A 16,892-nucleotide genomic window follows, 5' to 3' on the forward strand; every position below is an offset into this window, starting at 1 on the left:
CGCGTTCCAGCTGATTCAGCAGCGGTCGTATGAATGCGCGGAGATGTAGCTGAAAAAGCGGGAGGGGTGTCGCGCGCTCCGGATCGAAGGGAGGCAAGGTCTTTTTGGTAACTGGCGGCCGCGGCCGCCTCCCCCACCCCCCGCGCCGTCGGATCTCCCCGCTCCTCTCCCCCCTTCTTCCTTTCCCGCCGCCCCGCATGCTGCTCCCTCCCCCCTCATGCCGCTGCTTCCCCCCGGGGGAGGGGTAGAAAGGCACCGAGGAGGATGAGCGAAGGGGTCGCCTCGCCGCCGGGTGCCGCAGCCGCTGCCGAGGAGGGGGCGGCGGCGGCGGGCGGGGGCCCTGCGGCGGGCGATGGAGGGCCCGATGCCGCGGCCCGGGAGGTGCGCTGCGGCGACTGCCTGGTGTGGAACCGGCAGCAGACGTGGCTCTGCGTGGTGCCCCTCTTCATCGGCTTCGTGGGCCTGGGGCTCAGCCTGATGCTGCTCAAGTGGATCGTGGTGGGCTCCGTCCAGGAGTACCTGCCCACCGAGCTGATGGATTCCAAAGGGATCGAGCAGGACCCCATCTTCCTCTCCAAGCAGCCCACCACGCCGCCCAAGAGCGGCGAGCCCACCGCCTCCACCGGCACGGACGCTGCCGCCGCCGCCGCCGCCGCCTCCAGGACGCCCAACCGGATCAGTACCCGCCTCACCACCATGACCAAGGCGCCCACCCGCTTCCCTGCCACCCGGGGCCCCATCCGGGCCAGCCCGCCGCGATCCACCACGGCGCGCCACACGCTGGCGCCCCCGACCGTCCTGGCTCCCAGCACCGCCGCCGCTGTCCCTTTCAGCACCACCCTCCTCATCGCCCGGCCCGGCCCAGCCAGGACTCAGCCTCTGCCGGTCTGGCCCACCGCGGCGTACACTACCTCGTCCTACAAGACTTATCTCCAGGACTCGGCTCCCTCCTGGACCTTATCCCCCTTCCAAGAGGCCAGCACCACCACCCCGCCAGAGACCAACTCCAGCCCCAAATACCGTAAGTGAAAGAGAACTTTTGCCTTTGCTTCCTCACCTCTTCTGCTTGGGTGGGCTCTCTGCTGGTCGCTTCTGCTTGGGCAAAAAGCCTGGCTGTCAGCCCTGCTTGGGGGACCGGGTGGGGGCTGGGGGTTGAATTCACAGCAAGGATGCCAAGCGGGTCTTTTGAAGTTGCTCTGTTTCTGGCCATTTTTCTGGGTCTGGTGAAGATGGAGTGGAAACCCTTGTGGTGATCATCCAAGGAGGAGTTCCTTCACAGGGTGAAAAAGAGGCAGGGGTTGTGCCCTTTCTGCTTTTGGTACTTGGGGATGAAATCCCAAGGTTGAAGCCAAAGAAGAGCTGCCAATGATGGGGGTACTCCTGATCTTACCAAGAGTGTTGTGTATTGGTCTGGTTTATTTGGTTGGGGGGATGCAGTGTGTGCTTAGGAAAGGAAGGCTGACCTTAACGATTTGGTGACTTTGGGGGAAAGCAGGGATAAGTTAAGAAAAGAGGTGAAGAAGTGCTTTTGAATCACAGCCGTGCTCAAGAATCTTTGACAGAAGGCATGCATGTTCTTCTTAGCTTTCCAAATAGTCTGTCCGTCCTTCCTTCCTTCCTTCCTTCCTTCCTTCCTTCCTTCCTTCCTTCCTTCCTTCCTTCCTTCCCTCCCATAGAAAGCCTTTCTAAACACTTGTAGACTCCAGTGTTTCAGTTCCATGAGTGCCACTTCTGCCCTCACACATGCCAACATGCACCACACACACCTTCAATATATGGAACAGCTCTGGGTGGTCCCATTTCTCTTCTAGCTGGGATATAAATGGAATGATGTTATTCAGGTGTTGTCCCAGGAATGAAGGTGAATAGATGGAGCTTCCTGGGTTGGTTTGTTTGTTTGTTTTTTGGAAGGGTGGGGGAACTGACATATTTGCATTAGTCACCAGTGCTCCAAGTCTCCGTTCTTCACAGTTCTCTTACTCCCTCTTTTATTTAGGAATTGAACCTTCAAGATCTTGTGAAGGTTATCTAGGACATATATCTCCCCAACAAATCAGCTTCTGGATGCTGATGGGAGTTGGGAAAAGGAAAAAAAAAAGACTGCATATTTATCCCCAGTATTTCTCACCATCCTTTCCTTAGTTAGATACGTTAGAGGAAGCGGGGCCTCCATTGCTACATTCACTCTTCTCACTTAAGAAAATGCACATCCAGTTGAATGCTATCATCCAAGGTTATTTTCTTTCCACGTGGTCCCTTCCCTTTTTCATGATACGCCGCTGGATTCGCTTATTTAAGTCAGTTGTCTCTTCTCTCTCACAAGCAGCTTAAAGCTGGTTGTTCTTGACTGGGGATGGAGAACCACCATCAGAAGATGCTGTGATGTGAGGAGGGAGGCAAAAGCAGTAGCTGGGGAGAGGGAGATGGTTCGTCTCTGAGGATCCAGCCAGAAAAGGAGAGGGCAAGGCACTGTTAGTGGTCACTGAGCAGTGACGTGAGAATGAGTCCATGTTCTGTGTCAGAAGGGAAGATGCTTGAGATGGACTCCTTTTATGTGACTGAGGGAGGGGAGGGGAGGGAGGGAGGGAGAGCTGATAGAGATGCCATTTCTTCAGAGGATGAAACCCTAGCTGGTATTTGCTAAACCTTTCCCTCCCCTGGTCCACCCTGCCTTCTCTCTTTCTTGCATCTGAAGCCTTTTCAGAGGAGAAACCTCCCATGTGCCCTAATTTTATAGGCTTTGAGCCACAGAACACCAGGTGGGGTGATGTTCAAAGAATAGACTTGGTGTGCAAACTGCTTCCTGCTCCTGTGCTCATTAAACATAAATGTGTAACTCCAACATCTGTGAGACTGGGAAACCCGTTATGATTTTTTAACCTCTGATGATGAGTTCTTTGGCTATAGAAACTGCTCGAAATATGATTGTAAGCTGCCAGGAACCTATTACACCCTTCCTATCAGTTCGTATTTTCTCTCACACACAAACATGCACACCAATATCATCATCACACATAGGCGATCAAGGACTCACTCTTTCAATTAGAGACTGGATCTCAAGGTTTCCTCCCCTTCTCTGCTCCCTCCCCCCACCGCAGCTTTAGTAAAGTAGAAAATACAAAACTGCCAATTCACCAGAAACTGGCCTCTTTTAAACACAGTGATAGTTTCTGATTATCATTAACAGGAGAGAGAGAGAGAGAGAGAGAGAGAGAGAGAGAGAGAGAGAGAGAGAGAGAGAGAAACTGTAATATTTAGAGCGCATGGAATTTTTTCCCTTCCTCTCCCAAAAGTGCATTATTATTATTATTATTATTATTATTATTATTATATCAGATAATAGTTTTCTCAGGTTAGCAGAGGGTAAGTAATACTGCAATCATTCCTCTGTAGCCAGTTGCCTTGACTGTGTGCATCCTTCACTCCTCATTTTGATACTTGGAGGTTTTTGATACTTGGAGGTTTTTACTTGTATTAAAGGATAGACAAAGAGGAAGGGAGAAGGAAGATATGTTTTCTGAGAGATTTGGTTGCCTATTCTTTCTCTGTGTTGCAGTTATTGAAAGAGAGAATGAAGCAATTCCTGCCCCCCCCCCCAAAAAAAAGCATAAATAGGAAGAGAGAGATGGGAAAGCCTGATGTCTTGGCAAAAGAGATTCCAGATGATTCCAGAAGAGCCATCTGGATTTTTCAAAGCACTTATTAAAAGAAAGTTGTGCTATCCTGCTTTGAAGTGCAGATCTTTAGAAAGCTCAGGTGGTGTAGGGATCAGGATATCTAGCTGAATTATCAACACCTTCATGAACTTAAGTTTCCCAAGAGCCTCTAAGGCTAGACATGGTACTTCAAAGTGGTGTATAACTGAGGAAGGCAGGTTTATATCCCATGAAACCTGGGCAAGTGTTTTGGGGGAGAAAGATGGTTCCTCTTTGAGTTTCCTTGTTGCGTTTTCTCTCACTGCTTTGGACAGTGAAGGGCCCCTCATCTACAGTCACCACCAGCAAACACAACCCCATGTGTATTGAGTGTCCTTGGAGAAGGTTCAGGCTTATCCTCTTACATTCTTGCATAGCAGAATTTCTCAGACTAGGTCAGATGATTCCATGGTGCAAGGGTGCACTGTCCATTGGAGACTTCTGAAGACCACCCTTGGCCTTTTGAGTAATGCAGCAGGAAACCTCTCACTTAAAAAAAAAACAAAACAAATACATCAGTGGGTCTGAGTAGGCAAAACCTAAATTTGATTTAATGTAAATACAATCAAAATTGCATTCTACCCATAGGATTGTGTGGTTATTCTCCATGTATTAACAGTGCTTCCCTTTTGTCACATTTTGGAAAAATCCTGGTAACTGTTTCAAAGTTCTCTGCATGAAGTGGAGAAAGGTAATCTGATCCATCAAGTACAGGGTGAAAATCATCAAGCAATGAGCATTAAGGTTGCTTGGCTTTCATGCAGAGGCACAGATACTGCATTATATAAAAACATTGGCAACAACAGATACATGGAAGTAGACAGTGTTCACTGGAATAATTCAGCACCTCCCATAGGTTTCTGCCTGTTTATAAAGAGCTGGAAGAGAAGGACTTCTCTTCTCTGTGCTCCTCTCCTTGGGGAACATAATCTGCAAAGAACACCAGTTAGGGCTTTTCAGTTGCAGATCCATTTCTCTGGAATAATACTCTCCTGGACATCAGTCCATTCCCAACAGTCTTGAGTTTCCAAAAAGCAATAAAGACTTGGCTTGTTCAGTGAGCCTTTGGGATCTGATGTGTTTGATTTTGATCCTTTCTGCAGTAGGAATATTCATGTGGATTTAATTGTCCATTTATGCCTGGGGTTAAATCGATTAAGTATTTTTGTGTATTGTTTTGACCTTATTGCTATGTTAGGTTCAGGGTTGGTTGGAGTGGCAAACAGGCCTTGGTAAAATAAATAAATATGTATTAGGTGCATTCATATTACAGTAAGTCTAAAGGGGATACAAGCCCAGCTTTTCATCAGAGATCTTGTATCATCTGTTAGCTTCATCAGACCAGTATCATGTAAAAGTGTAGCAAACGATAGCGAAGGTGGCACAGTCTCTTTCCACCAGACCTCGTCTTGCAGCCTAATGCAGAAAACCACATTCAGCTTTGACCTCTTCAGTGCAGTCTGGTAGGCATATGACCTTGGATGGAAACAAAAAGCAGGAGTTTTGCTATAAGAACTTTTCAGCAGCAGCAATCCTTTTGAGCAGCAGTCCTGAGGAGCAGCATTTTTGGTGTTTTAGCTCCACTGGGTGCCAGCTTATGGCCTGGAGGAGAAATGGTATAGGACTGGGAATAGTAGTAGAAATCAACATCTTCGTATCAGCAAAAAGAAAAGCTCAAAGGATGGGACTTGAAACACTGATGTAAAAAGAGTATTTCGGCCCTCTTCCTTATTATACAGTTACTAATAGAAACTGAAGGTTTTTTTCAAAAACTGTGCTCAGACGGAAGCATCCTTCAATTCCGTAGATTAATTGTCAGATTATTTCACTGAAGATTAAGAATTGATAATTGGATTTCAATTAGAAACATGTCTTGTGTTCCATTTTGTGGTCACTGCATGTAATACATCTTTCTGCATCTTCTCAGCTGCTTTTCCAGATACTTGCCTGAATTATTTAGTCGAAAGAAGTGGTAATTCATTCTTCTTTCTCCTGAACATCATTGCAGTTGGTATAAAATAGTATTTAATCCATTAATGATACTGGGAATCATTTGGAGTTGGGTGGCATTTAAATTTAATAAATTATTATAAATCAGACACAAACAAAAAAGTTGATTTATTTAGGAAACTAAGTGCTGGAGATATGTTTTCTGTCCATATGTTTGGTCCTATGGTGACTTTGTCAGTACACAAAGCTAAATATTATATTTATATTAGTTCTCTTGCAAGAATTCATCAGCAGAGTGGAAATGGTTACATTTGCAAAATTTATGGCCTACAAGAGAAGCAGCCCAGGTGAACCACATAATGCAGAAATGCCAAAATAGAATGAGGTTCCAGAAATTATAATCAATATCTGTTTAAGAAATATAAAGATTCTTTTTAAGATTTGTTGTAATTTCCTGTAGTTTTATTCAAAAAGAGAAACTTACCTTTGCTAGGCAATAATGTACAACAACAATAATACAACATGACGATGATGATGATGATGACAATGATGATGATGACGACACATAGTCTACAAGAGAATTCTGACTAGATCTGGTACTTCTGGCTATCAGAATCTTCCCAAGGATCTAGGATAGTTAAAGATATTGTCATAATGTATGTGCTTTTCCAAGTAATATAACTGTCCTAACAGCCAGGAACCACGCTGAGACGAGGAGCAGGTCTCTAGTGTTTATTACTGCTACATAAGACAGAAAATCCTAACAAACTGAAGAAGCGTGGGAAAAACCCAGACAGATAAACGCCAAAAGTTAAGGCGGGTCTGATCTGTGTCTCTTTGAATGGCCGCTTAACTCCTCACTACTACGCATGCATTTTCCCCCCTGGATAGGGGCCCCCTCCTGCTCACCATCAGTACTCATGACAATAACTGTTTATAACTGATGAGTTGAAATTCTGTCCATTACTGTGTCCAGGTACTTTTCCAGATCTTTTGGTATGGTACCAAACAATCATAATTTTATCGTCCACTTTTATAGTGGAATTTTATTATTCCAATATAAAAGTGGACTATATTAATAAAAATATTATTATTTTGTTGTAAACTGCCCAGAGTCCCTCTGGTGGGAGGAGATGGGTGGTGACAAATTTGATAGATAAATAAATAAATATATAGTCACAATGCACATACAGTATGTACAGTAACTCACATTTCACAAGATTGAACTTTAGTGGAGGTTCTCAGATTGCTGGCTGGAGGCCCAAAGGATAGAGTCATGAATATGGATGGTGAGCAGGAGGGGGCCCCTATCCAGGGGGAAAAATGCATGTGTAGTTTAGAGGCTTTGAACCTTCCTTCAAAGAAACTCAGAGCAGACCCGCCTTGAGTTTTGGGTTTATCTGTGTGGGTTTCCCACGGTCCTTCAGTTTGGCAGGATTTTCTGTCTACTAGAGTAAGGCAATAAACACTAGAGACCAAGTCACTGACTCATTGTGGTTCTTCACTCTAAGATAGGACAGATAGTGTTTATTTCTCTTCAACCCTCATTCAAGGAATAAGAAAAATAATGGTAAGGATGATGATTTAGTAAGAGAACATATAATGGTGCCCTTAAGAAAACCATTGAAATGGAGCAGGCTCAGCTAAGCCTGCTCTCCAGTCTTGGCAGTCCAGATTCTGGGATGAGGGTCCCCTCTTGCTATTTTACCAAGTTCATTCACTTCCCCTACTGAATCACTTGAAGCCACTGAGAATTGAACCAACTTCCATCTTTGTTTCTCCATCCTTTCGGGTGTGTATCCTCACAACGGCTTGCTTCTCAGAGTAACACACCAAAGTATGAAGGAATTCAAAAGAAATTTCTGAGCTTTGAAAAGCATAGCAGAATAGTGGAAATACGAATATCATATCTAGATGTCATTGTTGTTGTTAATTTGGAATGCCAGATCAAATAAGATGGGACTTAAATATTTTTTGTGCCAGTATTTTAGCTAGATACATTTTCTTTAATGAGAGAGGCATTTACATTGATTGTAAAACTGACCTGGAATAAACACCAGTAAACTAGAACTCTTGCTGATTAAGTCATACTCTCTTCACCATTGGTGAAAAATGCCAACCAGTGTTTTGGTGCCCTCATGTAATAATGTCTTGAATCCTGACCAGAGATTGAAGCCAGTGGAAAATAAATCGGAGGACCCTAGTGAATTATAAGAAATATTAGAATTCTGCACATAAATTATTTTGCGCAATGTTTTACACATTCAACTACATCTTAAAATGACATTTGTTTTGCTGTTATTGCCAAAACTTCTATAGCTAGATTGAATAATGGAGTTGATAATGGGTAGCTCTTCTTAAAAAGGTAAAGGTTTCCCTTGACGTAAAGTCCAGTCATGTCCGACTCTAGGGGGCGGTGCTCATCTCCGTTTCTAAGCCTTGGAGCCGGCATTATCCATAGGATACTTCCGGGTCATGTGGCCGGCATGACTCACGGAACGCCGTTACCTTCCCGCCGAAGCGGTACCTATTGATCTACTCGCATTTGCATGTTTTCGAACTGCTAGGTGAGCAGGGGAACTGCTAGCAACGGGAGCTCACCCCGCCGCGCGGTTTCGAACCGCCGACCTTCCGATCGGCAGCTCAGCTCTTCTTAGTACTTCTTAAAATCATGATAGAGTCATAACTGTTATCTCTTATCCGAACGTTATTTGCTCCATAAATACAATCAACCATCTTGCAAAAGCAAGCCCCACATTTAAATTTCTTCAATATTTGTATTAAGAATTGTAGTGCCAGAGAATGAAAAGCTTTAAGTATATTTAAGGAACATACAGCTAGTGAAAGTTTATGAATTTTACTGATTTGTATAATGTTTAATAGTTTCCTGATATTGGTAGATACATTTCAATTTCAAATAAAATCAGATTGATCTGCTGTATATGGATAACTTATAATCACTTTTAGATGGTTAGTTAAGAATTTAGTAGAGTTTATAGTCTACATTAAGAAGTAAGATGTGCCAATAAGATGCCAATTCCTGAACATTTTTACCCAGTTTAAGGATTGGAATTTTCTTAGACTGTTTCCAAGTCTCTGGTAAGGGGTGTCCCTGGTGCAGGGTATTTCATAGACATGGAAATTCTGGTATTAAGACTTCTTCAAATTCTTTGCAAAATTCCTCTGACAGTCTATCAGGACTTGGAGATTTTCCATGTTTAATAGTGTTTAAGACTTCAAAATTTCTGAAAGTTTCCATAAATTGTATGTGCTCTGGAGCTATTAACATTTGGAAATGTTAATCTATTTAATTATTAATTAATCTTTGCTGGTGTTGGATGATATGTACATTTTAAGCCTTTGTCCTCAACTATGATGTAGCCACTTTGCTGAACTAAGCAAGTTGGGGCTGGTATTTTTCTGAATGGGAGATCCCCCTACAATTTCCATGCATTCCTTGATGAAATAAAGTTGTTGGGTTCTTGGTATTTTTTGAGCTTGGTTGTTTTCCTGCTCTGGCTAGCCCAGTAACAAAACATCTGCAGGAAAATATCCAACCAAGCGAGAAGAAGAATGTTGTGCTGTCCATGTGCATTAAGTAGGGCATCCAGCAAGTGCTCTCACCTCTAAGCTGGCACAAAATGCAGATTTTTTAAAGATGTATTTCATTGTTTCTTTAAACATCTGAAATTGTATACTGAGACATTTAGGTATGCATGCATCAACTTTTATTAAAGCTGATTTATTGCTAAGATGTCTGGGCTGATTATTCCATAATCTTTTTTTTTAAATTATTATTATTTTTGTACTGTTGAGTTCAAGGATCTTTGGAAACTGTTAGGTAAGCCACTGTGCAGCTCTTAGGGCCATTGCTGACTTCTTCCAATTCTTATTCAGCAATAGATGGCAACTCTACCCCACAATAAGGCAGCCAGATTATTTGGGCAGTCAGAAATTGCTTCTCCGAACCATTAATAATAATAATAATAATAATAATAATAATAATAATAATAATAATAATAAACAGAGAATGCTTGGAAAGCAGATGTGATACAATACCTGTATTTGTTCCCCAAAATGTCCACATAGTATTCTTAACAGACAGAAAGTTGCTGTAGCCTTCTAAGATGCTTTTTTCATTTCCCAGTCCATGAAATTTCTCATCATCTGCCATCCAAGCACTAACCCAGATCTAACCCTGATTAGCCATTTGAGATCAGTCAAAATCCATCAAACCATATCTGCAGTATTGCCAAGAAAACTAGAAGGAAGTCTACATGAAAGCACCAGGAGTTACAGCTCAAAGGAAACATTATCATTTTATATGAAAATGCATCAGTGTTTTAAGGGATAACTATGAATAATTCAAAACAGACTAATGGGGACTGGGTGTCATCAGGAAATGGAATTCCCTAGAAGAGGGCTTGGCTGACTGTCTAACCCAACCCCTGAGCAAGATGTGCCAAGTTGCATTTATTGATTGGCTGCCCATTTCACATGTGACACTGGGTGCCTAACCACAATCAACTCTGTGTTATCATCTCTAACACAGATAAATAAAATAACAATAATCAACACAATGCAGTGGCCTTGAGGTCCCCAGCTCAACTAATAGCCTGGTCCAAGTCTTGGGGGAACACTTAGGTCTTTAAAGCTTTAGAGAAGGCCAAGAGGGTTGGGGGTATCTGGATCTTGGGGGGAACACAGGGAGGCACCCCTTTATTTCTCAGAAGGTTTGCCAAATTTGGATTGACTTGAGGTAAAAAGAGCAGAAGACAGAAGTCTTTTCATTTACTCACAATGAAAATAATTCTACTATTGTGCTCTCTCTCTCTCTCTCTCTCTTTCCCCCCTCCCCAAATCTCTTGACATAGTGAAGGAAAGCTTCATTTGCAGAATCTTTGCTTGTGATGCAGTGATCAAAAGGGTGGATTTCCCCAGGGAAGCAGATGGAGAAGGGTTGGCAACCTTGCAGGGGAAGGAGAATATTGGCAGCCCAATTATTAGCTGGAAATAGTTGTATACAGTCTTAAGGCAGGCATTTGAGAGTTAGGCAGCTCTTGGTCCAAGAGGGTGCTCACTGGGAGTCCTTTAAACTTCCCTGTTTTGACAACCCTAATTGTACTTAAGGGCTGGGTGAAGCTTCCATCTGAAGGGAGTTGGGTCAAAACACCCTTTGAAGTGAATAACTGAATCAGTTCGGCACCTTGGATTTAGTGAAGTGCTTTTGGGTTGAGTTGAATATCGGATGGCATTTCCTTCATGTTCACCTGGGCTTTTATTAATCCCAATCACATGGCAAACTCAAAAGCAGTGTTGGCTACTTTGCCCACCCCCACAATATATCAGGTCCTGAAGCAGATTTGGGGTCTATTGGAGTCCTCAAAGGAGGTTTAAAAAGAGATGGACATTAGATTTCTGCTAAGCCCTTTCTAGCAGGTATACTTCAGAAACAAAACCATTTGGACTTCTGAGGGAAAAAAAAAATCTTTATTGCTGGTAGGGTATTGTAGCAAATTCCTGAAAGCTCCTCAGAACAATTCTCAGTTTATACCTGATATAATTAAGACTGAGTGACTCTGAGTTGCTGGCCCTGTTTTCTCCTACGGCTGTCATGCTCCCTCTTCGATTATTCCTGGGTCTGTTATATAGTCCATCATTGGCAACATCAGAAAGGTTCTTTAACTCACATGATTTGGTCTTGTTCTGTTATAGCTCTGTTTTGGTTTCAGATTGATGCATATGTTAATATAATTTTGGGAAGAAATATTTAAGAACCTCAATGTAATGTTGAACTATATTGATATAATACAGAAACTGTTCTCTCATGAAGAGCTTTAACTTTATCAAATTTGGCAAAGAGGATAACCCTAGGTAACTGGAAAGAGAGTTAATCTCCTGATTTTAAGGAATGGATCCAGGGTATGAGTTTATTATTTGTTTTTGGAGAGTGTTTTGGAAATAAAAACATGATGCAGTATGCTGTCGCACATCTAGATATAATAAGCTTGACAACTGAATTAATGCCATATATCAAATCAAATATTTATTACTGTCATAGACCAGCATAAATGCCATATAAATATTATCTACATTAGTTTTGTACTGTTAATTAGGGGATTTTTTTTTAACCTATTTAGTTTTTTTTTTTTTAATCCATTCAAATGTGTCCGATTTTTGGAGACTGCCTGGACAAGTCCCTGCAGTTTTCTTGGCAAGGGTTTTCAGAAGTGATTTACTATTGCCTCCTTCCTGGGGCTGAGAGAGAGTGACTGGCCCAAGGTCACCCAGCTGGCTTTGTGCCTAAGATGGGACTAGAACTCAGGGTCTCCCGGTTTCTACTCCAGTGCTATCATATATTTAGGGTCTTTATTTCACTGTATAATTGTAGATTATAAAATGTATTTTCTTTTGCATTTCACTATTTAAACAACAACAAAGTTCCTGAAGCAGACTACCTAAATTTGGAATAGGGGGTCTGTGGCAACTCTGGGCTGTATTTCAAAAGTAGAGAGAATTAGAACTTGTAAAAAAGTGGAACAAAGAACTTCTTCCTAAAGCACAGAAATATTCAGCTTACCCCCCTCTCCCATCCCATAATGGCTTTGTTCCCATTGCTCACTTAGCTGCTGGGAAATTAATAATCAATTAATACATTAATAATTGTGCAAATGTTGGCTACTGAAAGTTGTCTGTTTTGGTTTAATTAGGCCCTCATCTTATGCTCTGGTGGTAAAAACATGAAAAATAAATAAATTGAGTGTAATTCTCTGTACACATCCTTGAAAGCAGGAATTCTTGAACTCGGATCATCTTCCTTTAAATAAGCATTCTGGGTTTGCAGGTATGGGAAATTTTATTTGGAAACAGTGGTATTTTTATTTCTAAATAAGATAGTAGTCATCACTATATACACCTGTAAAGGAAAACATGACCCTAAATTCAAATCAGCCTCTTCAAAAGAGGGTACAGGGAAATATAAATATACAAGCAAAAACCAGCTTCCCCGCTCACTTTTAACCTAGGATTGCTAAACCAGGTGAAACCAATCTTGGAGATTTTCTCTTCCCCAATAAGTCTTCATGAGCAACCTTTGTGTTTGTAAGAAGCCTCACTTGGAGGGAGGTTCAACTCTAGGTTTTTTTTTTTTGCAGTGAATGGAAGATGGTCTTCATTTATAACATGCTGTACATGTAAAAGCCTTCTTTCCTTCTCTGGTAAGGTTAAAAGTTGCTTGTGTGTGTCTGTGTGGTTTGGTTTAAAAAACTGCTTTTGTGACTGTGTGGTTTGGTTAAATGTTCTCCAGAAGGACCCCTTCTTATATTATCTATAAAACAAGGTTTTAGAACAGTGTAAGGCTAAGAATTGAGTAAAATAGGAAGCTGATATACAAACTTTCAACTTAGCCTGATATTGACCATGCATGCCAATTTACAATTTGGCTGATGAGTTGATGTGGGCAAATGTTTAATTTGGCGCTTGCTTGCTTACTAACCATGCAAACCTACTTAAGATGTTGGTGGTAACTTGGTATTAACTATATATGCAAACATAACCACAAATTTGCAAGGTTTTGAAACTGGAACCCAGCTTTTATTTTTAATTACAATTTGTGTTTCTTCCTGGATGACTGTTCCTGGGTGGCTGTTGCAGTGACAGACATGCATGTTTTGAAAGTCCTATATGCTTTGTCATGTCTTTCTATTCTATAAACATGCTTGTGATATAATGCATTTCTTTCTGCCATCTCAGTAGTATGAAAGTTTGTTTTTGTATATGCACAACAGTTTGGGAGCCCCCTTTCCTAGCTTGAAACTCCAGAATTCTAGCTCATTAGAAGCTGAGATTTGATTGCTATTACCAGTTAGAGGGGCTGTAACACTGCAGAATAGCAAACCATTAAATTAGCATTAATAGCAGAGAGCTGCTTTTCACAGATTGGATCCTCCCTAGGACTCATAAAGAAAAGTGCCTAAACTAAAGACAGACTGGTTTCCTTGTAGTCTACTGTGGTCTCTTTATGGGAACAACGAAGGTTATTTCTCACTATTTCATTTGGTGGTGATTTAAACACATGCAGGGTAGCTGTTTCCTATGATACAATCAGGGGTCTTAATGAAATCAATTTAGAATGATTTATCTTTGGTTGGATTGGAATGCATCAAAATGACCTTGCGTTCTGCAGCACCAATATTTTCCTTCTCTTTGCATGCAGTAAAACCACATGAGATTTATGATCCCTTTGCTTAAAATACAAGTACTTCATATTCCACTGTATTTAACATAGGCAGTGAACAGAATCCATTCGCTGTGCTGGGCTAGCCCTGTTTGCAGTAAAGGAACTGCTGAAGAAAATGACCTAATTTTATTTCTGGTCCCTATTTTGTTGCTGGAGGAACAACAGAATTTGAATTTAGCCATGTAAGGTGCAGTAAGTACAAGAAAACTGAGGTTTCATCCTAGATAAGTTTGTGTTGGGTCAAATCATTGCTGAGTGTCATTATATTTTCAGGGGCTAATTATGTTCCATCTGCAAACCAGTTATGTCTTGGTTAATTTCGACTGTGTTACTTTTAAGGCTGTATGAATATTTGGTTTCACGATTTCATTAACAGCAGTTTGAATCAGCCCTTCAAACTGAATATTTGGAGGAAACCACTGCATCAATTGACTGTGTCAAATGATTACCTTCAGTCTGAATAAAGTATTCACTTCAGATCGTGGGTGGCATACTTCTGGTTACTATACTAATGCTAGGATCCATTTTTTCCCCTTCTCAATTTTTTTTCCAGTTGCATGTTTTAGTTGGAAGTTGATGTATACTTAGAAGTTATTTATGTTTGGTTTTTAGCTTGAATGTAAATTACATTAGGAAGCCTTAAGTACTTTTAAAAAACAAGGAACCTTATAATTGAAAACTGTAGTAATTCCTTCCTCACTGAATTGGTCTGTGTATATATATAGTGTGGGAACTGCCACTTGTACAGCAGGAAATTATTCCAACTGTTGGTCTTTGAATTCTTCTGGTAATAGCAATGACTAATGGATTTCCTAGATGCAGTATAATGTGTTTATGTATGGTTATTTTCTTTTATAAGCTCCCTATTTTTTCCAAGGTAGGAGTCGAGAATTAATGCCCTTTCCAGATTGGTGAGTGGCTTTGTTATAAAGAAATGAGATTTTTGTTTGAATCTTGGTGAGATAAAACTGCACTGAATTGGTATGGCAATTTTTCCTTCATTAATAGTATTGAAGATAAAGGCTTTGCAGGCTTCAGTGGGGCAAGAAACTTAACAGAGTGGATTATCCATATTAAATTTCAGTGCAGGTAGTTGAGGCTGAAGGTGGTTTTGAATTACTGCATTTAGCAGGTGTCTAATATGAACACTTGTTCATTTGCTCTTTTCCTTCTTTCTCCTGTGGCTAACAAAGGCTTAACCTAACCTGAAGTTCCTGTCCACATTTTCTTTATCAGCACTGCTGCGTTTACACTATCCTTTCCTTAGCAACATGTATAGCATGATTCATTGGGGAGAATGTAATATGAGCTCTGCCATTCCCTCATCTGTGGGCAAACCACAGCTTCTGTTTTGTTATAAGACAACCATGGTGAGCCATGGAGTAGAACAGGGTTTCTCAACCAGGGTTCCATAGAACCCTAGGGTTCCAGGAGAGGTCACTAAGGGTTCCCTGGGAGATCATGGAAAAATTCAAATTCAGGCTACAAATGCTATTGTTTCCTTGCAAACATTTTTTTTTGAAGAGGCAAGTTTCACTCTTTGTTTAGTTTAAGAACACTGTTCATGCATACATACAGGCCTACCCATGAAATGAATGTAATGATTTTGTAACTTCTGGCCTATCTTTGAGCCTGAATGGGGTTCCTTCCCTGAGGCCTGAAAGATATTTCAAGGTTCCTCCAGGGTCAAAAGGTTGAGAAGGGCTGCAGTAGAACCTTGTCGGTGATCTTCAGCATGACAAAGCACTGAAGATGCTTGCAAAGATAGGGAAATCTTTAACACGGTCTCCTTCTCCATCAGATCATGTTTCTTTCTGTGTCTAGAGCAGCGTTTCTCAACCTTGGCAACTTTAGGATGTGTGGACTTCAACCCCCAGAATTCCCCAGCCAGCCATCAAATCACCAGCTGGCTGGGGATTTCTGGAAGTTGAAGTCCACACACCTTAAAGTTGCCAAGGCTGAGAAACACTGGTCCAGAGTAACACTCCTTCCACAGAGTAGTTGACTAATCTGACCACAGAAAGACTTCATGTTTCCTTTTTCTCCTTCACTGCATTGCTGTTTTCTTTGTGCAGAGGAGGTAGAACTTTTTCTCTGGTACAGAGAGATACGGAACAGTCAGGCATTAGAACAAGTAATTTTTTTTAATAGAATGAGGGCTGCCCCTAATGGGTGATTGATCTTCAGTTTCTTTAAGGAGAGAAATCTGTGGTTTTTGAAAAACAGTTTCCAGGAAGGCTGTTTGGGGTAGTGAGAATCTTTACAAGATGGGGAGAAAGGGTCAGAAATGCTACTGGGTGTTAATGGGCACTTAGGTTTCTCTCTGTTGCAAAAGGAAATAGGAGTTTGCATAAGGCTACAAATGCTATTGTTTCCTTGCAAACATTTTTTTTTTTGATCTTGGGACTTTTTGTTTGTTTATTGCAACTTTGTGTCCAAATTAAAACAGATGAAATATGTATTTTCCCTTCCTGCCTTTCTAGTGCATATTTGAAAACATCTTGTCCACTGAACTGAGATGTCTATAGATGATTATGTTGGTGTGCAAATTAACTGACCTTCCCCCAAAATTGCTTTTCCTGACAAGAGCATCTGTTGTCACTTCAGCAATGCTTTAGGCAGAATTCAGTGCCAAATTTAGGATCTCTCTTTCTGTAAGAATTGTGCTAGGCTTTTTGAAACTAACTCAGTTTTTTAAGTGTTTTGCAAGCAAGACTCTTCTAGATCGTTTTTGAAACATTAACCCAATGGGAACCGTGCACAGGGCATCCTTCAGTAGTGATCCAATGAGATAGGAAAAACATTGCTTTGGAAAACACAGGTTGCCTTTTTTCAGAGTTGCCAAGTTTAAGAAAATGTGCCTGGATCTTTCTCATCTTTTCCTACTGAGGGAGACATTTGTAACAATGGGATAGGCTCTAAAGTAGATAATCTTTCAATATGCTTGTTTGATGGACATATCCATGCTGTGGAGCCAGAATGGATCTTCAAACATGGATTCTCATGGA

At 41.4% G+C, this 16,892-nt stretch overlaps 1 protein-coding gene across 1 annotated transcript in view; it reads left to right on the plus strand.

Annotated features, from left to right (window-relative positions):
- The first annotated feature begins 228 nt into the window (after positions 1-228).
- The window catches only part of LOC134500405 (pro-neuregulin-3, membrane-bound isoform-like), a 217,660-nt gene continuing 200,996 nt past the window's right edge, over positions 229-16,892 (plus strand). Inside the window, exon 1 of the mRNA XM_063307722.1 lies at positions 229-1,021. Coding sequence (XP_063163792.1) covers positions 265-1,021 — 757 coding nt within the window. The 5' untranslated portion in view covers positions 229-264. The remainder of the gene's footprint in view (positions 1,022-16,892) is intronic.

The sequence above is a fragment of the Candoia aspera genome, chromosome 6, assembly GCF_035149785.1.
Source record: "Candoia aspera isolate rCanAsp1 chromosome 6, rCanAsp1.hap2, whole genome shotgun sequence".
Taxonomy (NCBI): Eukaryota; Metazoa; Chordata; class Lepidosauria; order Squamata; family Boidae; genus Candoia; species Candoia aspera.